Consider the following 22,047-nt stretch of genomic DNA (forward strand, 5'->3'; position numbering starts at 1 on the left):
GCTCCCTTCAAGCATGAATCAACTTTTTCATATAGCTGGTGTTCCTTTGATTCCAATACTGGTCTCCTTAGTGAGCGACTGTTTTACATGGTACTACCAGACACTATACCTAGTGCCACCTGTTTCATATTTTCAACACTTCTACGAGCTTCGCATCCTTGAACTTACTTTTACACTCTCTTATTAAGCTTATTGTGCAAACGACGACCAGAAGTCCCTCCAATTAGGCAATGTCCAACCCAATACACCTGAAAAGTAGTTACGTAGCTAGTGGTTAAGGCGTATCTATAAGTGACATATTTGCTACTGCTCACGTTCTGCTGATTGCCTTTCATGGTAGAGGGACTATGGTTCTATTGATTGTTTTTGAAGAAATCTCTACTGGTAGCATTAAAGGTTAACTGTCGCTGTAGTGAAGGACTGGCCCCGAAGCTACATAGGTACTGTGTGTTTTATAAAACACATAAATCGTTCTCAAGGTCCTTAATAGTCATAATTGGTCCTTAGATGGAACTGTTTAGTGTAATCTAGGTTGTGATGTCACTTTCAGTGGATATGGTGAGTCCACTGAGTGTAGAAAGAACCTGAACGCTGTCTTCACAAAGAAGCTCCTTTGTGGAAGTTGACCTCACTTAGTTTCTTTCCTTTCAACTTGGAAGTAAATGACAGTACATTTCTGATCTGAAGACAACAACGTAAACTTATACGGAATGAAAGCCCTATTTTGCAACCATTAAATGGAAGCATGTACTGTCCCACCATTCACCAACACACTCATGAAAACTAAAAACAAGAATAACCAGCCTTTCCACCCCCACATAAATTATACGATTCACGCCAAATCAGAATATTTTTCTTCCCTCAATACTTAAACATTCCCACTTTCCAACTTCTCATGGTTATACTACATTGTATGCGAATAGTATAAACACTGTAGGAACCCCATACAAAGTCGCCACCAGCCCTAATAAATTGAAAATACCGACATTGCCATAAACCCGACGCCAAATCAATCCAACCTAATCCCTCAATACCCTTTTCTAGACCTCTAGTGTCAATTTACTTGCACCTTCTTGGGACCCACCCAAAGCCTCCTGCATGCACCTCTATCAGCTCCTCGATAAGTCACCTACCTACCACTTCCTTTTACCCCATACTCCCCCATTTACACTAATGCTGGATCCACGTTCTCTCGTCGCCCAGGCGGAAAAGCTAGCCAAGCCACAGTCTGGCTTTATGTCGTTTTTTTCTGGCGGCAACTCTTACCGTTTGGAAGAGGCCACTGACTTTCGTGTTCAGGCTGCCAACTCATACAGATTGAAGAAGGACTTTTCCAGTGCTGGTCTGCAGTTCTTGAAGGCAGCTGAGCTTCAGAAACAGCTTGATAACCAGAATGACGTGGCTAATCATCTTGTGGAGGCTTACAAGTGTTTCAAGCTGGTTTCTCCTACAGACGCTATTGATGCGTTGAAACAAGCGATCCATATCTTTTTGACGCAGAATGGTCAATTCAGAAGAGCTGCTAATTTTCAAATGGACTTGGCGGAGTTGTATGAGTCGATAGATGATGTGAATAATGCTTCGGAAAGTTACGAGAAGGCAGGTGACTATTTTTCCACCGATCACGCTCCTTCTCTTTCAAACAAGGCTTTCTTGAAGTGTGCTGACTTGAACGCTCTTCTGGGTAACTACTTGAAGGCTCGTGAACACTACGATACTGTGATTAAGAACTCTTTGGGCAACCAGTTGACCAAGTGGAACTTGAAGGACTACTTCTTGAAGAACATCTTGTGCACATTGTGCGCTGACGATATCGTGGAGGCCCAGAAAAGATCAGAAAACTATGCCGAAGAAGAGCCTAGCTGGCCATCTACTAGAGAATACAAGTTGGTCGAGGACATTTTGGCCGCCATTGAGCTGGGCGACCTCCAGTCCTTCTCCGACAAGGTATACGAGTTCGACCAGTTCACCAAGTTGGACAAGTTGAAGACACAGTTATTATTAAAGATCAAGAACTCCGTGGTGGACCAGGATGACGAAGATTTGACTTAAGGCTTTTTACATAGACCAGTCTCTAATGCAGTTTATTCTATTTATTTGTTGACATTGAATGTGTTTTACACTGGCTTGCCGCCAAGGAACTCGCTCCATCTCTGGACTTCCTCTGGGATCGTCACCGCCGATGGGATGGTGTCGAATTTCGTCTTGTCGCCTATCTTGGCCTTCAAGCACTCAGCAAACAACAACGATGTGTTTGGTTCGTTGAACAATGGAATGGCGAAATCAATGGCGTTTCTTCTCATCACATAGTCCTGGTCCAACAAGTTCTCAGCTCTAGCACGGGCCAAGTTGAACACAGCACTGATCTTCTTGTCGCCAAAGATTTCTCTCAATGCTCTCTTGTCTGTCTTTGGGAAGTCAATCACTTCCACAGGCTCTGAAACGTACTGAGCCAAGTACTGGGCAACTTCGTCAGAAGCAGAGTAGAAGTTGTAGCCCAAGCCAGAGACCGTCTCGGCAACCTTACCCAATTTGTCGTTGGTTAAATCACCTCCAAACAAAATACCGGTACCTGGGAATGGAACATGGAAGTTCATGGTGGACTGAATGGAAGTCCAGTAAGCTTCAAGCAAGTTGTGGCCGAAACAAGCGATTTCACCAGTAGAGGCCATTTCAACACCCAAGAATGGGTCAGCACCAGCCAATCTGGTAAATGAAAACTGTGGAACCTTGGTAGCAACTCTGTCGTACTTCTGGGCCATCAAGTCCACTGGAGCAGGAACGTTTTCACTAAGAAGAGCCTTGGCAGCGACTTCAATGAAGTTTGTACCCAAAACCTTGGAAACAAATGGGAAAGATCTGGAAGCACGAATGTTACATTCGATAACCTTCAAGTGGGAGTCGTCGTCGTTAAGCTTTCCGTCCTTGGTGTCGTAGATAACTTGCATGTTGAAAGGACCAGTGATCTTCCATGCTTCGGCAACCTTATCAGCGATAGTCTTAAGACGCTGCAAAATAACTGGAGACAAGCTCTGTGGAGGCAACACAAGCGTAGCATCACCAGAATGGACACCAGCGTTCTCAACGTGCTCAGAAACAGCGTGAACCAAAACCTTACCGTCATGAGCAACACCATCGATATCGATTTCCTGAGCGCCTTGGACGAACTTGGAAATAACAACTGGGTGGTCTCTAGAAACCTTAGAAGCGTTGCTCAACTTAGCATCCAACTCATTCTTAGAGTTGATAACAGACATGGCAGCACCAGACAAAACGTAAGATGGTCTAACAAGAACTGGGTAGCCGACTTCATCAGCAAAACGTTCAGCTTCCTCAATAGAGGTCAATTCCTTCCACTGAGGCTGGTCAACGCCAATAGAGTCCAAGATCTGGGAGAACTTGTGTCTGTCTTCAGCCTTGTCGATATCTTCAGGGTTAGTACCCAAAACGTTACAGCCCTGCTTTTGCAAAGTCAAGGCAATGTTCTGAGGCAACTGGCCACCAACACTGACAACAACGCCCTGGGCAGTCTCCAATTCGTAAATATCCAAAACACGCTCCAAGGAAAGCTCCTCAAAGTAAAGTCTGTCGACCTCATCGAAATCAGTGGAAACGGTTTCTGGGTTATAGTTGATCATGACAGTCTTGTGGCCCAGCTCTCTCAAGGCTCTGGCAGTAGCAACAGCACACCAGTCGAACTCCACAGAAGAACCAATTCTGTAAACACCAGATCCCAAGACCAAAGTACCGTTATCCTTGAAGTCAATATCGTTCGAAGTAGCGTTATAGGTAGTGTACAAGTAGTTGGTGTTAGCAGGGAACTCAGCAGCCAAGGTGTCAATTTTCTTGACGTATGGAGTAATTCCAAACAGCTTTCTGACGCCTCTGACTTCGAGTTCAGTAGCATTCACACACAAGGAAATTTGCTTATCAGAGAAACCCAACTTCTTAGCTCTTTGCATCAAGTCATGGTTCACACGGCCCAAGTCGCCCACAGACTCCAATTCACGGTACATTCTGACAATGTTCATGATCTTATACAAAAACCATTTATCAATCTTTGTAAGATCGTGCACCCGGTCAACGGTATAGTCTTCGTGAAGCAAAGCCTGGCCCACAGCCAACCATCTTCTATCAGTAGGGTTAGCCAAAGCGTCGTCCAAGTTCTCAAAGTGGTCGCCCTGCAAGCCAATGTAAGAAGGATCGATTTGTCTAATAGCTTTCTGGAAAGACTCTTCAAAGTTACGACCAATGGCCATGACTTCACCCACAGACTTCATGGCAGAACCAATATCTCTCTTGACGTGCTGGAATTTAGACAAGTCCCAACGAGGGATCTTGGTGACAATGTAATCCAAAGAAGGCTCGAAGTTGGCGGTAGTGGTCTTGGTGACAGGGTTTGGCAATTCAGGCAAAGTGTGGCCCAAGGCGATCTTAGCAGCAGTGTATGCCAATGGGTAACCAGTAGCCTTGGAAGCCAAAGCAGAAGAACGAGACAAACGAGCATTGACTTCAATGACTCTATAGTCTAATCCATCTGGCTGCAAAGCGTACTGAACGTTACATTCACCAACAACACCCAAGTGACGAATAATCTTAATAGCAGCAGATCTCAACATATGGTACTCAGTATCGGAAAGCGTCTGGGATGGAGCAACGACAATGGAGTCACCAGTGTGGATACCCAATGGGTCAAAGTTCTCCATGTTACACACGGTAATACAGTTACCTTCTCTGTCTCTAACAACCTCGTATTCAACTTCCTTCCAGCCCTTCAAAGACTTCTCCACAAGAATCTGTGGAGCCAAAGACAAGGATCTGGAGGAAAGGTCACGAAGCTCTTGTTCGTTGGCAGCAAAACCAGAGCCCAAACCACCCAAGGAGTAAGCGGAACGCACAATGATAGGGTACCCAATGCTTTTGGCAGCATCCAAAGCATCATCAACAGATTCAACAGCGATAGATTCAGCAATTGGGATATCAATCTCCTTCAAGGCCAGAGCAAAAAGGTCACGGTCTTCAGAAGTCTCAAGCGTCTTAATTGGCGTACCCAAGACCTTGACGCCGTAACGTTCAAACACACCCATCTTATCCAATTGCACACCAACGTTAAGACCAGTCTGACCACCAAACGTCAACAAAATACCGTCAGGTTGTTCACGTTCGATGATGTATGTAATATATTCAGCAGTAACAGGAAGATAATATATTTCGTCAGCCAAAGCGTGGGATGTCTGGTTAGTAGCGATATTAGGGTTGATCAAGATAGACTTCTTATTGGCTTCCTTCAACGCCTTGATGGCCTGGGAACCCGAGTAGTCAAACTCACCAGCCTGACCAATGGACAAACCTCCAGATCCAATCACCAAAACCTTGCTCACATCGACCAATTGCGGTTTGAACTGAGGTAACGTTTTCAAGAACTCTCCACCATGATAGATAGGCTGCGCATCGTTATAGAACCTAGGAGTAACGCTGAAAGCACGGCTAGGAAGGCTGAGACGAGGCAGCATTGCAAGCCGGTGCATGCTGCGGTGCCATATGGAAATACCACGGAACATTGATGTAGGTAAAGAAAGTGTAAGTGGTATAGATTGGAAAAAAAAAATGGACTGAAAAAAGAGATGGCCGAAAAGGGAAATGACTCAGCGCTAGCCGCGATCCGAAATCAGTAAACCGTTACCCGGACACTTCCCCAGTGTCGTTGGTCCACGGCAGTGATTGAACGAAGGGTCAAGTATGTTAAGGTTTTGGTGGTTCAGTTGAAATATAGGGTAGCTAGATATTGTAATTGATGAGTTTTGGGGGTTTGGCTGGCGTGGTGGGGAGTTAGCTGGTTATCAGTCGCACACGGAATTTGCACCCAATCAGATGAGGACTCGTTGGGTATAGGTGGTTCGATAAGGGAAATAAGGGTGGTTTTGCGTGGTTGAAAGGGTGAATTGGGGATAAATTGAGTTTCTGATTTCAGGGACAGTTTTTTTTGGTGTAATTGTTTGGAAAGTGTGTGGTTGTTCTTTGGGTTGTTTCAAGGTGTGAGAGTAAGAACATAGAGCATATGAAGAGGTAAGTTAATAGACAAGAGTCTGATACGGGAGCAAACCTTGAAGGTGATTTATCAGTTATTGGCTTACTTAGTTCCAATGGGAGGAGCCTGTTGGTTGTCTGTGAAAGTTGCTGGATACATCCTCTGGTTCTCTGCTTCACTATTGGCCAGTACAAACACCAGCTACGGCTGCTGAAAGATACAGATAGAGTTGTTTGGAAATAGTTTCTTTTCCAAGATTTTCTACTATATTGCGGAATTTCCAATCTTTTCAGTTTCGTTATGGTACACTTTCTTCGTTCAAGTAACCACTCATGTCTATGTGATACTCTACGTTCTACAGGTAGCTGTAATGTCCAGTAACCTTCCCACCATGGGCACCAAGAACCACTAAATTCTATTCGATCCGAATAAATGGCTTCATGGAAGCAATAAATTGACATCTTGGAAACCCTTCAATTTCTTCTTTTGCTTTCAAGATTGCAACTACACTGTAGTTCTCTCCAGCCATCTCCTCGTAGTCTCATACACTGAGGCACTGAACCTCCACCATAAACCACAATTATACCCTAAAAGTGCCAATTGTCAAGGTATAACAGATTTAGAAGAGTTCAAGCAAGCTTCCCGAATTTATAGGTCCTCCACATTATACTCTGGATACAAAGCTGTCCTCTACCACTTCCACGTACTGATCACAACTTCCCATACTTAACAGCCATCTCTTTGCTACAGCCTGCCCAACCTCACGAAGCTACCTCATAACCGAAAACTCGCCAAACTCAACTATTATTAAAAACTCGATCAAATATTCCAATTATTACCTTCCCTTCATCTTCTTTTCCCACCTCCCTCCACACTTCCCCCACCACCATTTGGCTGCGAAATCCACTGCTCTTCATAACTCACATTGAAATGCGCACTGGTTAAACATAATGTACTAACTTCACCAAACACCTCCACTTCCACCCACCACTTCAATGAACAAACTAAATATCGTTCGAACTCAAACACCAACGATATCTCGATCTCCTTCACCTGCTCGGTCCCTACTATCGCCGTTCAGAAACCCTGAAGACTCGTTGGCGAGGGAATCTGACGTTACGGTTTCTACCAATGTCACATCGTACGCTGAGTATAAAGGGTTTTTTATATATGTGCTTTCCATGGTGGCATTGCTAGTGTACATGGGATGGTTGCTTCTACCTGAAGAGGCTCTTAATTACTTGGGGGTGTATTATTATCCAGATAAGTACTGGGCCCAGGCGGTGCCAGCTTACCTGCTTATGCTCATGCTATATGTTTATATCTACTTGGCATTGTATAACACAGAGGTGAAGACGCTACCGTTGGACGATCCCAGATTGTTTACAGACGAGAACGCTGTGTTTCCAGAAGACCCTCTCGACTACATCCACAAGGCACCAAGCGGCGTCCGTGATCTACCGGCGCCATTGGTATCCGAGATTCTATACTCCTAATTTTTCCTATATAAATAAAAATCTATGCGTTTGCAGCTGCTTTAGCGGTATGACTTGAGAACAAGCTGCGTGTCAGAGCTGGCAAGCGATAAAACTTGCTCCCAGTTTGGACCCGTGAGGTCTCTGTAGCCGATCAAGAACTGGTGGAATCTGTGCATAAGCTTTTCGCTGCCGTTGAGGTAGTTGGCAATGACATCGAGGAAAACAGCCAAGTTCTTGCGTCCTTGCTGGTTGCTCAATCCACCGAATCCTTTATCTGGGTTCTGAAGGATGATCTCGATGATTCCCAAGATTCCAGACTCTTTCTCATCATTCTCGAGAACGTACATCATATGCTTACACCACGAGTAGATGAACTCAGGCAAACGTGGCCCGAGCACTTCTGGTCCCACGAAACCAAATCTTCCAAGACAAATGGCAGCATTCTCAAGCACACTTTGCTGGACATCTGGCGAGTTAAGGAGAGTAATTAAAAGATCCGAAATGTTCCAAACCTGTGGATGCACAGTCTCCTTTGGCAAAGTGATGGCCATCTCTCCACAAGCCCAGATAGCATTGCTTGTGACTGGATACTTCACGTATGAGTAGTCAGTAAGCTCGTTACCAATCATCAAAATGATTCTGTAGAAGTTTGGAAGGATGACTTCGTTAGCGTGAATAGCCAAATCTCCCAAAAGAGCATATGTCAGCTGGCGGACATCGTCATCGTGGTCTTCAAGACACAACTGCACAATTTCCATCAAATCAGCACCGTGCTGCTTCATCAAGTCAACAGAGTGGCCCTTGAAACCTTGAACAAGACCGTCAATCAAATCAAGAGAAGTGACAATAAAGTCCTTCTCTGGAGCTTCGATTTCTGGATGTGTATGGACCTCCTGGTTCATCTGAACAGCGTTGCTCAAAATCTTAACAGCACGTTCGTAAACTGGAACGGCGTAAGGAGCAAAGGCCTCACCCATAGTGGCAGCAACAGCGGCCATACATTCAAGCAAAGGCCACAAGTCGGAATCTGTGTCGTTCAAGGCTTGCCAGTGTTGCAAAAGAGGAGGCAACAAGGTCGACACGTAGTCAGGGTGAGAGTTGAAAACATCTTGGCCAATCTTGTCAACGAAAGTCAGGATACAATCGTACAAGACAACCATGTTCTTTCTTTGGTAGGTCTGGAGACACTTGGCAAAGTGTTCTAACAATGGTCTCACGTAATAAGAAATGAGAGACACGTCAGTAGTCTCGATGAAGATAGACAAAGCAGAACAAGCAGCTTCTTGGACGATCTTCTTTGCATCAAGAGCACACAGCACAATTGATTCAAATGTAGGCTGGAAGTAGTTGGCATAGTGACCACCTTCATGAGCTTCATCGGCAACCCATTGAGCAAAGCGAGACACGGTCCAACAAGAGATCTGACGGACTCTAGTTTCCAGATCCTTCAAACGGTCAACCAAGAATGGCACAAGGGTAGGTAGCTTATCATTAGCAAGCTCAACACAACTGGTAGAGATAGCACCGAACGCCAAAATAGCTGCTTCACGAACAGGCCATTCGGTGGAGACAATCTTCTCCTGAAGAATAGGTAAAGTCACCTGGATAACTTCCTGAGGGTACTCAAGCGAAAGAGCGTCAAGAGTAGCAGCAGAACAACGACGCAAGTTCCAAGCATCGAGCTCATCATCTGAATCCTCATCGTCATCATCTGAATCACTCAAAGCCTCATTAACATAGCTTCCATCGGAATCTTGCACGCGCTCATCCTCATATGTAGTTGGTTCGTAAGCCTTAGACTCCTTCTTCGAAGAAGAAGCATTCTTACGACTAACAGTGTGTTCCTTAGCCTTGGCAGCGTTTGGACGAATATCGTCCTGCTTATCAGCAACATTAGCGTTATCCTTCTCGTCAGCAATCTGAATTAAAAACACCTCTTCTTCCAGGTACACCATTTTGTCAAGAAGCACAGGCAACACCTTCTGAAGCTTAGGACGGAACTTCTCCTTGTGACCCTTTGCAGGAGATTCAGCAAGCGCCAACAAAAACTCACAGGCCTCCATGGCAACTTCCTCTTCCTCGTCTTGCATCGAATGAAGACCATATTCCACCACACCATCCATATGAGGCACCAACTTATCTGGTCTATTCTCCATAATCAGCAAAAACGCCGTGCACACGTTCTTACGAACAGCAGTATTAGGGTCAGACGCCAACAGGAAAAGCACCTGCAAGAAATCATCGATAAGCACAAGGAACAGCTGGGTCTTAAGTGGAATAAACAGGTTCAAGCACCCAAGCGCCTTGGCCTTTGTAGAACTCGAAGCTTCAGGCTGAGCAGCAATCTTAATAAACTTAGGCACCATATAGTTCAACGGTCTCTCCCCATTGAACTCCTTATTCAAAGAGTAGGCACTATCTTCACAAATCTTGCTAAGAGCACCCATAGCAGCCTCCTTGGTCAATTGGGCCACCTCGGGCGCCTCCACCAACTGCAACAAGTGATTCAACGACTGGGGCCATTTTTCAAGGCCATACAGCGAGAAAAGCGACGTAATGACCGTGCCTGTGATGTTTCTAGCCATAGTATCGTCCAGCAAAAGACCATTCATGATCTGGTCCAATACATAAGGACGGTCTTTTCTGGGTTCTTTCAAAACAGCGTTCTTCAAATTAAGTCCAGCTGCAGCTTTTACGTCTGAGCCAGCGTCACTTCTGATCAAAAGATCCACAAGGTAGTTTTCAAACTCGGCTTGTTCCCTTGCCTGATTCAACGCATCCACAGCCTGAGACCTCTCATCCTTATTAGAGGACAATGTGGCCTTGAAGATGTTTCTGAGATGCTCTAGAGCACCTGGATCGGCAGCCCACATGGTGTGTTTATATGTATTAGATGGGAAGAAGGGAGTAGGTTATTGGTGATGTTCTTTTTTGGTGCGCAGAGGTGAAATATGAGATGGAGGTTCCTAGAAGGGTAAGGTAATGATGGTTGTAGAGGGGCTTTGGAAAATAGAAAGATTATAGATGGAAGAATTCTACGATTACAATTTGCTTTGCATTTGTTTGTTTCGTCTTTTTATGCTTCGTTCTGTTGGCGTCGGTCGCTCATGCTGTGGAGGTGGAATTGTCTACCGCGCTGGTCCTGACTCTCTTCCTTATAACATATGTTCTAATTCAGCTAGCTTTTCAGAAAGCTCGTCTAGTTTGCCGAGAATGGGACTGTCGTCGTTGAATGATCTGGGCTTTTTCTTGTCGAAGAAAGGAGGTGCTGAAGAGACTCGTTTGGGTGACAGGGAAACGTTGTTGAGAGAGTTGGTGCTGGTGAGCGGTGTCACATTCTCTTCTCTTGAACAATCCAGGTCAAATGCATCGTCTTCTTCATCTGGAACCGCCTTTTCGTCCTCTTCGTCGCCGTAGCTGCTGTAGAAATCAAACGTGTTGTCTCCCTCTTCGTCGCTGGTCATTTGATCTTGGATGTCCATGGTGACCTGTGAAAGACGGTCCATTATGAGCGAACGCCGAAGCGTGGGGTTATTATTGTTATTGGTGCTGTTGTTGTCATCATCATGATTGTGGAAGTGGCCAATGGGTGGAGTGTCTGGGGAGAAGGACCCAATGGAGCTTGTATCATAAGTAGGAGGCTGGAACTCGGTCAAATCCTCTGTTTTCTTTGGCTTTCGTATGCTCTTGTTGATTTGAAGGGGCATTTCTGCTGGGTACAAGTCACTAAGCACTTCGGATTGTTGTTCTTCGTCGTTGTTTTCATCGGTTGGCTTCTGGTGGAGGTCCTCGTGGCTGAAACTATAATACAGATCGGCGAAATCAACCATTTCGGAATCGGACGCCTCACCTTCCAACATCAAAGAACCGAGGTTTCGAAAGTGACGGACTTGTTAGACTGGCGCAAGCTGCCGCTCTTCTTAAGGATGGAACCGGTCCTTCCCAAGGTAAACGGCTGTTCTTGCTCGCTCACTACAGACGTAGCAGAGCGTTGTATGCTATCGGTAGAGCCTTCGTGAAGCGACTCAATGGATTCTTTTGCCTGGAGAGGCTCCTCTGGAGCTTCTTCCGCCTCCAACGGAAGCGTATCTCTGCTGGTCTTCTCCAACTCTTCATTCTTGAAGCAATTAAGACGAGCCAAGCGTTCACCGTACGTTTCCAAGCACTCAGCAGGCACGAACCCGATTTTCCCATCCTCTTCATCTGAATAAACAGGGAAAAGCTCCTGGCGCTTCAAGCCAAGGTCCAAGCGTTCCTTTTTCGTCATTTTCTTTATGAGCCACCAGTAATTATCCAGATCGTTCACCAAGTACACCGGCTCGTCCCTAGAAAGCGTGCAATGCAGTGGATCAGGCCCCAGGAAGTCGTAGAGCCCATATAGCTTATCTGGATCCATTTCCCTTGGCGGCAGCCTAGGAGGCAGAGGCGGTAGTAGCATATCGTCGTCGTCGTCTTCGTCCACTTCCACGCCGTCGTCGTCGTCTCCAAAATCGTCGTAGTCGTCGTAATCGTCGTGTTCCTCTAGACTGCGATCTAGACTGTCAAACGACCCGTTAAAAAGCGCCTCGTCTACGTCCTTCGCCACGTCGTCCTTCTCTATCGTCTGCGCCGCCGTGCTAGGCGAATACTCCCGTGCAAACTGTGTAACGTGCCGTTGCTGGCGGTCTGCAAACACCAGATCAGCGTCAAAGTCACTATCGTTGTTTTTGATATACAGAAGCACGCTCAGCTGGATACTCTGTCTTGCAAGTCCCGAAACGTTATGGTCCACGATAACCAGCGACGTGTGTGACTGGTGAGTCTGGTCAGACGCCTCCAGCCCTAGCGATAGCTTCCGTTCCAAGTCGTGAAGAAGCCTGTTTGTTGACTCCAAAGTCGGCCTTTCGTCAGCCATAGTGGGAAGATTTTAAAACGTGTAATTGGCAGATCGGATCGGTGATCAGGGCCAATAAGGAGGTTTGGCAGTCACCTTTATTGGGAGATATCACAGGAAGGTGCTGAAGATGGGATACTTTTTTTTTTGTTTGGGTTTGATCGATCTCACCTCGGAATGCACATTCGCGGGGGCCCTTCAGAAAAAATAGCCGTACCGTGGATGGATAGCCATTGGGGGATCCAGAGGGGTAGAGAGAATTTGAAAATTGCGTTGGAATGGGGGAGACCCGGGGAGTACAGCTGTGTTTTTAGATTTTATTTTGGACAACTATTCGTAGAGATAACTGGGCCTTCTGAATGCTCTGGTCCCTCCTGGCCTGGAGAAATGGCTGCGAAAAACCGACCGCGATCAGCCAAGGCTAAACAGGGGTCCCATGGATTCAGTTAGGGCTGTCAGAAAAGAAGTAGGTCAGACAGGGGAGAGGAATTTGGAAATAGCAGTCGTTTATTCGAGATGTCTCTTTATTTTATTCCTTTTTGAGTGGTTTCTGAGAGAGTTAGAGAGACTAGAGAGGTTTCTGGACAATGACGTTTAGACGATGGAATAAAAAAGGCTTTTGAGGTACAGTGCATTTGGAGAAGATAGACGAGGAAGGAGAAGAAGGAGAAGAAGGAGAGGAAGAAGAAGGCGTTCGATCGGCTGGAGGATCGTGGCTTGGACGTTCTTTGGTTTACGAAGGGGTGTCTTTTTTGCTGGTTATGTTGATTTGTTGATTTGCTGGGAATGGAGGACTCTTACTGGTTCTGGTGGTTCTGGTGGGTTCTGGTGAGTAGGGCTCAAAACGGAGGGCCTAACAAGACCCATATGAATTTGGAAAAAGGCTGGGAGTGGATTTTGCAGAAGTAGGGATTTGGTTTTATATAGATTTGTATTGATTAGGGTCCTTTGGTGCCTGTTTCGTGGGGATCATTGGGTCCCTGGTAACTGTATGTGCATGGGTTGGACCACATGATGGACGTGTTTTCCCCGGACTTTCAGTAGATGTAAACAAAAAGTGGTGTCATATGGTACTTCTGGACTGAAACTACGTGTTTTACTGACTCTGACGGTTGTTTTTCTTCTTTGGACGCTTTTGGCGGTGGCTGCAAATGTTGACGCTTAACGGCCCGCCGTGCCTGAAGAGTCACGACACAAAGAACAGTATTGATACGGATTTCCGAAACCATTGAAAAGACGAAGGTATCGTCTTTGAGGCAATGAATGCCTAGTAGTCGTGCCCAGTTGCTTGTTTAGCCTGTTTGTGTGGATACCTCATCATCTCTCCATCCTACATCTCTTTCTTCCCGATGTGTATTATACTATTCGTTATATCCAACCGTTAAATTCTTTTCATTCGTTTTCCTATGCGACGTAAGCGGCGGCTTCAGCCTGGCGTTCGCCTTCTGCCGTCGATTGCTGCTGTGTATGCATTGCCTCGTAAAGCTTCAACTTCTTTCTAATCTTCTTCATCTGCCACTTCACCGGGATCAATGGCAATCTTCCGTGCTTCTCCTCGTACAACTTGGCTCTGAGCCATAACGAAACGAGGATCCAGTATGCCAAGTATGACGAAACACTGCCGTACGTAGCGGTGTTGGTCCATCCAACCAACGCATTGGCAACCATCCACCAGCCATCCGTAAGACCATTGCAGCAGTTGACATGCCAGATGGCCGTGCTGATATCGTATGAGCCAGGACCACTACCGGTTTCACTGACATCAAGACCTCCGCAGAGTCTGACGTACCTCTCCAACTCCAAGAACCACACGCCTCGGCTCATAAGACCGGCACTGACAACGTACAAGAAGCATGTAGAGCAGATCAAGAAGTATTGAAGCGAAAGCTTGTTGCCTCCTCTGTACAAGGTGTAACCGACAGCAGCACCACAAGCAACACCAGCCAACACTGCAAGTGGAAGCGACGACAATGGCTGAGACATACCAATACCGCCAACAAACACAACAGCCTCAAGACCTTCTCTAAGCGTCGTGACAAATGGCAAGATGGCCAAGTAGTATTTACTGGTAAACCCATCCTTCTCTTCCTTCTTCACTGGAGCATTGTTATTGCCCAAAAGTGCATCGGAGTCCTCGGAAGAGCCCACACCGGCACCGGCAAAGTCATCCATTTCAGTCATGTCACTGTTATCAAGCATATTTGGCTGCTGAGTAGCGTATGCATCGCCAAGCTTGACCCACCACTTGACCTTCATGAACTTATTGATTCTAAGCAACCCAATGCCCATCACCGTGATAAGCACACTGGAAAGAAGCGAAAAGATACCCTCCCAGAGTCTCTCCGTGTACGACCAAAGATCCTTCTCCACAAAGTAGAACAATGTGATAAAGACAATGCCAATGACAAGACACACAAGTAAACCACAGATAGCACCGAGCCAAACCTGAAGCCGAAGGCCCTTATTGACCAGCTTTATATGAGCAACCTTGGCTCTCCTTTCGGCAAGCGCCTCCTCGGAATCCTCTCCATTCTCTTCCTCCTCCACTGGTTGAGGGTTGTTCTTATTGATGAACGAGAGAAGTACCGAGATGATGATGGCCGTTTCTAGGGTTTCTCTAAGGATGATGAAGAAGATCTGGATCGAGAAAATCTGGTTGAGATCCTTCATCTTGGAGGTGTTTTTTAAAGGAACGTAAGTGGAACGTGTGCTGGCCAGTTGATAAAGGATCAGTGTTCTCCGGGGAACCTCGTGTTAAATGGCTTTTTTTTTTCGCACTTACCTGAAAAAGGCCTGATGAGACTGGCTATTTTTTTTTCCTTTTTCCTTGGCTTACCGCGAGGAATGTACAACCACTAAGAATGCATTGGTTGCAAATTGGCTGCAAATTCTCCAAAGTCAACCCCCTACGTTTACTGAATCTTCTTGTGGATCACATGGAGATGTTCGTAACGAATAACAATCAACTTGATGAGTTGCTCCAAATCGCCTTCTTCAACGGCCCTGAAAAACCCTGCAAATGCTCCTCGTTGTTCTTTTTCCTTATCGCTGTAGCAGACTCCATTCTTGACTGGTGCTTCGTACATGAAGTGGCGTTTTACCATGTCTCCACCGTATTCTATATCGTCGTCGGTGGCAGCAAGGTCTTTTTCAACACGTAGGAGTTTGTAGTTGGTGACCTTGAACTTGGCGTAGATGTGGACCTTCTTGAGCATCTTGTACCATGGGTAGTCTTCAGTGAGGAGGTTTTCCACGTCGTGGTTGTAGGCGTCGAAGATAAGGGATTGGGCGCCGGCGTCCTTGATGAGCTTGCCAAATTGGGTTAACACATCTGCAAGGGTGACTTCTTCATCGGCATTGCTCCAGTACCCTGGACTGAACACTGTAGCGGACTTCCTGTTGTCCAAGATATCTTTGAGAATGGCTGACTTTTCCAAGAGGTACGTATCGATCTTTTCTGTCTTCCATTCTTCGAGCTGCTTGCTCATTTGCTCTTTAAAGAGATCAAAACGCTTCTGGGCTAAGTCGAGATAAGGCTCAAGACGGTAGTCCACAACCTCCCTCTCTTCAAGCGATAACACCAAGAGACCAAGAAATCTGACAAGCAGGCCATGAAGGTCAAGGTTAGGATCGATATCTTGCAACCAGCTATAGGAATAATGGTCCAGCTCAGGCACATAAGTGGACTCATTATGCTGAGAGCTTTCAGAAAACTTGAAATTAATCACTGGAGTGTCACCCTTGAACTGAAAAACGCCAGCATCCTTGGAAGTAAAAACATCACCAAGTACGTTATTGATATTTGCTCCGCTCTCCTTGCGCCAGTAATGATACAATGAAGTTTCGTTATCATCGTCATCCTCGTCACTTGGAGTATCTTCCACAGATGGCTTCACAACACGCTTATAAGAAGTGGAATTCTTCGAAACAGGAACAATCTCAGCAACTTGCTTGATGATGTGATTAAGCAATGGACTCAGGTCTACCGAGAAATGACTGCCGGTGACCACGTCCTCATCTAGGTTGATATAAGCAAGCAAGGGCATATTTTCTGGGAACACTTCAGCATCTTGTAAAGCTGCTCTGGCGCCTAATTGACCACTTCTTGAAGCATCCCAAGAAACAAATCTGATGGTACGTAAAGGCTTCCAGCCAAGGTTTCGAAGCCTCTTGAATGCTCTCATCACCTCAAGCATGATAGCATGTCCACTGCTGGGATTAAGCGAGGTAAGGGAGTCTCTAGAAGCACCAATAATGATTTCTCCATCGTTCATTACACCTTTAATAGAGCCAATGACGACTTTAGCAGACTGAGCGTAGCCGCCAGCTTCCGACGTCACCTTCAACCTAAGCAGATGTGACAACGGAGAGAATCTCCACTGAGAAAAGTTCCCCGTGCCAGGGCCCAATGCTTCAAGAATTGGCGAGATAGCTTTATAACTGGCTGGCACACGCATCTGGACATCGGGGATATCCGCTGGTTTATAGTTTCTCAGCACGGTCAGTTTAAAGTCATCAGAACCAATCACAACCGCAGCTAAGCAGCCCTGAAACAAAGCATAATCCACACGATCCGTAACAGAGAAATCGCGAGACTCCAGGCTTGCAATCAAGGCAATCTTATCAGCCACAGCAATGCCATTCAGCTCTAGCAAAGCGTAATCTTTCGGCGTTCCGCCGTGAACGTACACGAAGTCGCCAGTAACCGACCCCACAGAGCTAAATGGAAAGAAGGCTGGGGTGGTTTTGTGTTTGAAGCGCCAAGAGTCTGTCACCTCGGCTAAGTCGGCTGAGTAGAGAATTCGATGGGACTCCGAATCAAAGAGCTCTATCTTCGACAGTTTCGGCAACCGTAACAGCTGGGGCAATTCGTACTCATGAGACAGCGTAGAAAAGCCCAACCGGTAGAACTTCTGCTCAACAAAAGACGCCAATTCTGGGTACTTCCCATCTGCCAACACCACGCCCTTCTGGCTATGAATACTGGTGAAATTCCGAAGCCACTCGCCAATATGCTCTTCATTCGTCACGCCAGTATCGTCGGGCCGGCCGATCTTCAACTGGGCCAAAAAGATCCGTTTAAGGTCGGTCTGGGTAAGGTGCAAGTCGTGCCAGCGTCTGAAGTCCCTATTAAGCGACGTCCTGGGCAAAAACGAAAGCTGGAGCACGATAAACGCTAGCAACCCGAAAATACAAAACCACCAGAACCTCTTTCGTAGAAACTGTTTCTGTTTAGCTTTAAACGAAGGGCTAGGCTTGATGGACTCTTCCCCCACGGTAGTATCTGGCGAGGAACCCTCGTTTTCCAACCTCCCCAGAGGCTCCTCCCCGTATCTCTGCAACGAACTGGACTCCAAAAGCGGACTCTGTTCAGACATTCTAAAGTAACACTAGTAACGAACAAAACCAAAGATGATGTCAATGTGGGATATATATATAAGGATGCGGCGCGCCTTCACGTTGCATGCTGGCACAGGCAGAGGAAAAGACGATAAAGGGAAAGGGGCGCATGGACTAAGAAAAGAGAGAAGAAGCACAAAAAGGTGGTTAAGAAAACGGTAAGGTTTTTGGGGTTAAACGAGGCTGTGGAAGGGAAAGGAAGAAAAAAGGGGGTTTTCAGGAACCGAGGACGTTCAGGGGGTGGTTGTGTGGAGACGGTTTTTTGCCAGTGATTGGTGGATTCTGGATGGGTTTTTGGCGTTTCTCGGTAATGCGTCATTTCGGCAGGATGAGCGTTTGCAGCCGGTAGACAGGGAGAGGGAGAGGGATGAAGAGGATAGTGGATTGGGAGAGGATGGAAGGAAAAGTGGAAAGTGGAGAGTGTTGTTTGATGGTTACAGTGTTGTGTTTTTTTTTTTGGTTTTTTTTTTCTGGCTTTTCCGTCTATTTTCGTTTCCTTACTTCCCTGGTTCATTTTCTTTGGCTGCAAATCACTGGTCTATACGAGCAGCAAGGGCAATTACACTAGGTTTGGCTACGGCTCGTGTGACTGGGATTGGCGTTGCTGGCGTGGAACAAAAGACAATCAGGGACTAAAAAGTTGGTGTCGGTTCCTCTACGTGAGCAGAACAATGGTGGGACCGACGGGACCGTGGATCGACGGTTCGGGAAGGTCCAAGTCGGTGGAGAGGCAGTGGAGGGAGGGGAGGCAATGGAGGGAGCGTGAATTGGGGGCATAGTGGAAAGAGAGGGATTAAAGGGGAGTACTGGGAGCTTTAGGGGTCTATTTTATGTTCTGGTTCAGGGTAAAATAGGTTGTAGGTGGTGTGGTAGTATGAGTATTGGTATGTTGTGTGGAAGAGGAGGTGGGTTGTAGAGGCTAGTCAGTCCTGGTCGGATAAGATGCAAAATGCTTTCTATTTGCTGTTTCTGCTAATTTTATGTTGTTTATGATGTCTGGGCTCGGACAGTAGTGTCTACTTTGAGATAGACACCTGTTGGTACCACTGACTGTTCAGTACCATTGAAACCAGCCTATTGAACACGTCTACGCTTCGCCTGGAATAAGAGCCAGCTGTCATTCTCCAGCCTTTCATGCTTTAGAAAACAACAACTTGGAGCCATTCAGGAAGGTCGGACGCCTGGGGAACCCCAATACTCGTGACTCTTCTTCCTAGTCCACCTTCCCTATTCGGTCAGTTATCAACGCTCCTAAACCACCCAACATAATCTACTCCAACGGAGCGTTAGAAATCAACGAGTCCGTTAATCTACTCAATATACGCTGTAAGGCTCAAAACTTGGCTTTCCAGCGATTCTTTACCACTACATAGACGTAACCAGTAGCACCTCTTCCGGACCTTCACCGTCCACCAATTCCCACCCCAGCCACCCAATTTCTGGCCCTCCACTTGCCCTACTCCGCCTTTCAATCGCCTTCTATGTCCCCACGGCTCCCAAGGCTCTACGCTGCGCTTGCCGTTTGCAGCCATTCGAAAGTCTCACTTTTGGTACAAATACAACCGTTCCCCTAAATTTATTTCCTCTTCTTTTCCAACAACTATCTTCAAAATGCTTTACTATTCTTCCTGGGAAATCGGCTCATACAACAACTTTCCAACCATGCAAAACGCAGTAATGGAATCACCACGTTCCCATCCTACCAAACTTCCCTCTGTCCAAGAGATGTTACAGAGAATCCAAGACTATGACCTGGGCAACACTAGTCTGTTGAATATTTTACCACCAATCCAACTGTATTCACCGGCCTCCATCAACCTGTCCCTTTCACAATCATCATACTCAACCACCAGCACCACCACCGCCAACCTGACCCTTTCAAAGTTATCCAATTCTACTACTGCCACTCCACCAGCAGAGCACCTGGCAACTCCAAAACTAACCGAAGTCACTAGCATGCCTAAGCCAAGAGCAGCCTTGCCAACGCCTACCCCCAGTCCGTTGTCCAAGAAGCCTATCGTGGCTTCTGTCTCGCCTAAGCTCAGCAAGCCACAAAAGTATACCAAGAAGTCTCTTCTTTCGTCTCCCCAGAAGGAAAAGACAATTGTCAAGAGTACTGTGGCCAAGAGAAGAGGCAGAAAGAAGAAGCCAGAGGCTTACTGCCACCAGTGTGGCCTGACTTCTACTCCCGAATGGAGAAGAGGCCCTTCGGGTTCCAGGTCGTTGTGTAACGCCTGTGGTCTTTTTTATATGAAGTTGCAACGCAAGTTCAGTGACGACCAAGCCAAGACTATCTTTATTTATAAGAAGAAGACAGACACTGTGGTTGACAGGGTGCTTCCAAACACCATTGAGTTGACCAGAATGTGTACAACCGTCCAGCAGAGCAACTGGCAATGACAGATATATACTAGTACTAGTGGATATGTATATCAGCTCTATATAAATAAAAGACGCATATTGAAAGTGAAAGTAGCTGTAGGTATTAAGTAGTTATAGGTGACGTGTTGTTTAGAAGAGACCACGAGCAGCTATGGAACGAGGGTCGACCTGGTTGTCTTTCCATAAACGAACAACATCATTGAGACCTTTGAAGGCAGATGAACTGAACTCTTCGTTTTCCATTAAATCTCTCTTGAATGGAATAGGTCCGGCCTTTTCAAGTAACGCTCCAATGGCATGTTGCATGATAGTACTGACCATGGTGGATTCAGTGATGTTTCTGGTAGTTTCACCAATCTTACCGCCCCCGATTGAGCTGAATAACGTTCTAACAAGCTGACGGTACTGGACATCAGCACCTGGGTAAAGAACGTTGGTGGAACGGACGGTTCTTTTGCATCCTTCCACTGGCTTTTCTCCATTGAACATCTTGTCTATCCAGACCAAAGCAGCGCCACTGCCTTCAGCCCACTCTAAAATATGGCCTGTAGTGTTGGAAACAGCAAACTCAAGACTATCGATTCCCCACTTGCAGTAGTTGGTGTATGCCCTCTGGGCTCCAGAAAAGGGTACAATCTCGTCTTCAGTGCCGTGGAACACGAAGAGTGGGATCTCAGGACGAGGCCCATCTTCGTAAAGAGCAGCGGTGTTGTTGTTGACAATCTCTTTAACCAAAGGAATCTGGAAGAACTCCCATCCGCTCTTGGACCATGGCTTCTTGCCAGTAAAGAATTCCAAGAACATGTAGTCGACAATCGACGTCAAAAGACACTTCTCCTTGGCATCCTCAAAAGCCTTGACCTTATCTTTTCTGAGCTCTTCATCGAGAATGTCCTGGACTTCAGGGTACTCGTTAAGCATACCATTGATAGCGTTAGGAATAAATCCACCAAAGATCGTACCATCAGTAATCTCAGCAGTGAGTGTGATGTTGGTAACCCAGCCGCCCAAAGCAGCACCAACCAAGCTTTTCTTAAGCTCTGGAGCGTATTTGGGTTGAAGAGCAGCAGCCCAGCCAGAAGCAATAGTACCTCCAGAGTACCCCCAGAACACAGATTTGGCGTCTGGATCAATACCCGTAATATCTTCAGACTTCAAAGCCGCTCTTAAAGAGTTGATCGTAGCCTGACCAGACTGAATGCCAGCAGTAAATGCACCCTTGAACCCCTCGTAATCAGGAACCACCAAGTACCAGCCCTTGGCAAGAGCCGTCTGCATCAAGATCATCTCCACCTGAAGAACAACCGTGCTCATTGGAGCATTAAACAAGAACGAATAAGACGGACTGCAATCATTCGTAGAAGAATCCTGAGCTGGCTGGTACGAAACAACCTTCTTGGGATCAGCGTTATATGGTTCCAAGACAGTCGTAACTATAGCATTTGGATTACCATGAGAATCCTCCGACCTCACAAGTAGCTGCCATGCATTCTTGACGTCCACGGGAAAGTAAACAGATCTGATCATGCCAGGAGCCGGACGGAAGTTTATTATATCACCATTCTTATACAGTGTAAGGTTAGCAGGAGCCGAGTAGAAGTCGTCTTCTGAAGGTGCCACTGGCCTAACAAACTGTGCAGCCACTGCAGCCACCCAAACCAACAAAGAAACAAATAACATCTATAGTACCCTTCATCAAATCCCTGGAACCCTCCCAGTCTTATATCTTCACCAGATCTGCTGTACTTGCCCAAACAAGCAAGTGCTAGTGCCGTGCTTCTGGAGTTGCCACCGCCACCCATGGATCGGCCACATGAAACAGGTTTCCGAAGTCCCCCAAAGCATCATTTCTATCACTGAAACTCGCTTATCCAGTTATACTACCA

At 46.4% G+C, this 22,047-nt stretch overlaps 10 protein-coding genes across 10 annotated transcripts; 3 read left to right on the forward strand and 7 right to left on the reverse strand. All coding sequences in view use genetic code 12, as the record gives it.

Annotated features, from left to right (window-relative positions):
* Nucleotides 1-1,173: 1,173 nt before the first annotated feature.
* Nucleotides 1,174-2,052, forward strand: CXQ85_005035 (uncharacterized protein; the record flags this gene model as incomplete). Its single annotated transcript, XM_025488639.1, has 1 exon — nucleotides 1,174-2,052. The coding sequence occupies one exon, from the start codon at nucleotides 1,174-1,176 to the stop codon at nucleotides 2,050-2,052; it is 879 nt and encodes a 292-aa protein (XP_025343406.1).
* A 65-nt stretch (nucleotides 2,053-2,117) lies between these two features.
* On the reverse strand, nucleotides 2,118-5,513 carry CPA2 (carbamoyl-phosphate synthase (glutamine-hydrolyzing); the record flags this gene model as incomplete). Its single annotated transcript, XM_025488640.1, has 1 exon — nucleotides 2,118-5,513. One exon carries the CDS (start codon nucleotides 5,511-5,513, stop codon nucleotides 2,118-2,120), a length of 3,396 nt encoding a protein of 1,131 aa, XP_025343407.1.
* Nucleotides 5,514-7,023: 1,510 nt separating this feature from the next.
* On the forward strand, nucleotides 7,024-7,524 carry GPI19 (phosphatidylinositol N-acetylglucosaminyltransferase; the record flags this gene model as incomplete). Its single annotated transcript, XM_025488641.1, has 1 exon — nucleotides 7,024-7,524. The coding sequence occupies one exon, from the start codon at nucleotides 7,024-7,026 to the stop codon at nucleotides 7,522-7,524; it is 501 nt and encodes a 166-aa protein (XP_025343408.1).
* Nucleotides 7,525-7,565: 41 nt separating this feature from the next.
* On the reverse strand, nucleotides 7,566-10,379 carry CXQ85_005038 (uncharacterized protein; the record flags this gene model as incomplete). The annotated part of the gene is made up of 1 exon (XM_025488642.1): nucleotides 7,566-10,379. One exon carries the CDS (start codon nucleotides 10,377-10,379, stop codon nucleotides 7,566-7,568), a length of 2,814 nt encoding a protein of 937 aa, XP_025343409.1.
* A 282-nt stretch (nucleotides 10,380-10,661) lies between these two features.
* On the reverse strand, nucleotides 10,662-11,336 carry CXQ85_005039 (uncharacterized protein; the record flags this gene model as incomplete). The annotated part of the gene is made up of 1 exon (XM_025488643.1): nucleotides 10,662-11,336. One exon carries the CDS (start codon nucleotides 11,334-11,336, stop codon nucleotides 10,662-10,664), a length of 675 nt encoding a protein of 224 aa, XP_025343410.1.
* A 29-nt stretch (nucleotides 11,337-11,365) lies between these two features.
* CXQ85_005040 (SH3 domain-containing protein) lies at nucleotides 11,366-12,400 on the reverse strand (the record flags this gene model as incomplete). The annotated part of the gene is made up of 1 exon (XM_025488644.1): nucleotides 11,366-12,400. One exon carries the CDS (start codon nucleotides 12,398-12,400, stop codon nucleotides 11,366-11,368), a length of 1,035 nt encoding a protein of 344 aa, XP_025343411.1.
* A 1,383-nt stretch (nucleotides 12,401-13,783) lies between these two features.
* FTH2 (Fth2p) lies at nucleotides 13,784-15,049 on the reverse strand (the record flags this gene model as incomplete). Its single annotated transcript, XM_025488645.1, has 1 exon — nucleotides 13,784-15,049. One exon carries the CDS (start codon nucleotides 15,047-15,049, stop codon nucleotides 13,784-13,786), a length of 1,266 nt encoding a protein of 421 aa, XP_025343412.1.
* A 242-nt stretch (nucleotides 15,050-15,291) lies between these two features.
* Nucleotides 15,292-17,757, reverse strand: CXQ85_005042 (uncharacterized protein; the record flags this gene model as incomplete). The annotated part of the gene is made up of 1 exon (XM_025488646.1): nucleotides 15,292-17,757. The coding sequence occupies one exon, from the start codon at nucleotides 17,755-17,757 to the stop codon at nucleotides 15,292-15,294; it is 2,466 nt and encodes an 821-aa protein (XP_025343413.1).
* A 1,633-nt stretch (nucleotides 17,758-19,390) lies between these two features.
* On the forward strand, nucleotides 19,391-20,179 carry CXQ85_005043 (GATA-type transcription factor; the record flags this gene model as incomplete). Its single annotated transcript, XM_025488647.1, has 1 exon — nucleotides 19,391-20,179. One exon carries the CDS (start codon nucleotides 19,391-19,393, stop codon nucleotides 20,177-20,179), a length of 789 nt encoding a protein of 262 aa, XP_025343414.1.
* Nucleotides 20,180-20,290: 111 nt separating this feature from the next.
* Nucleotides 20,291-21,841, reverse strand: CXQ85_005044 (uncharacterized protein; the record flags this gene model as incomplete). The annotated part of the gene is made up of 1 exon (XM_025488648.1): nucleotides 20,291-21,841. One exon carries the CDS (start codon nucleotides 21,839-21,841, stop codon nucleotides 20,291-20,293), a length of 1,551 nt encoding a protein of 516 aa, XP_025343415.1.
* Nucleotides 21,842-22,047: the final 206 nt, after the last annotated feature.

The sequence above is a fragment of the Candidozyma haemuli genome, assembly GCF_002926055.2.
Source record: "Candidozyma haemuli strain B11899 chromosome Unknown I_2014730914, whole genome shotgun sequence".
NCBI lineage: Eukaryota > Fungi > Ascomycota > Pichiomycetes > Serinales > Metschnikowiaceae > Candidozyma > Candidozyma haemuli.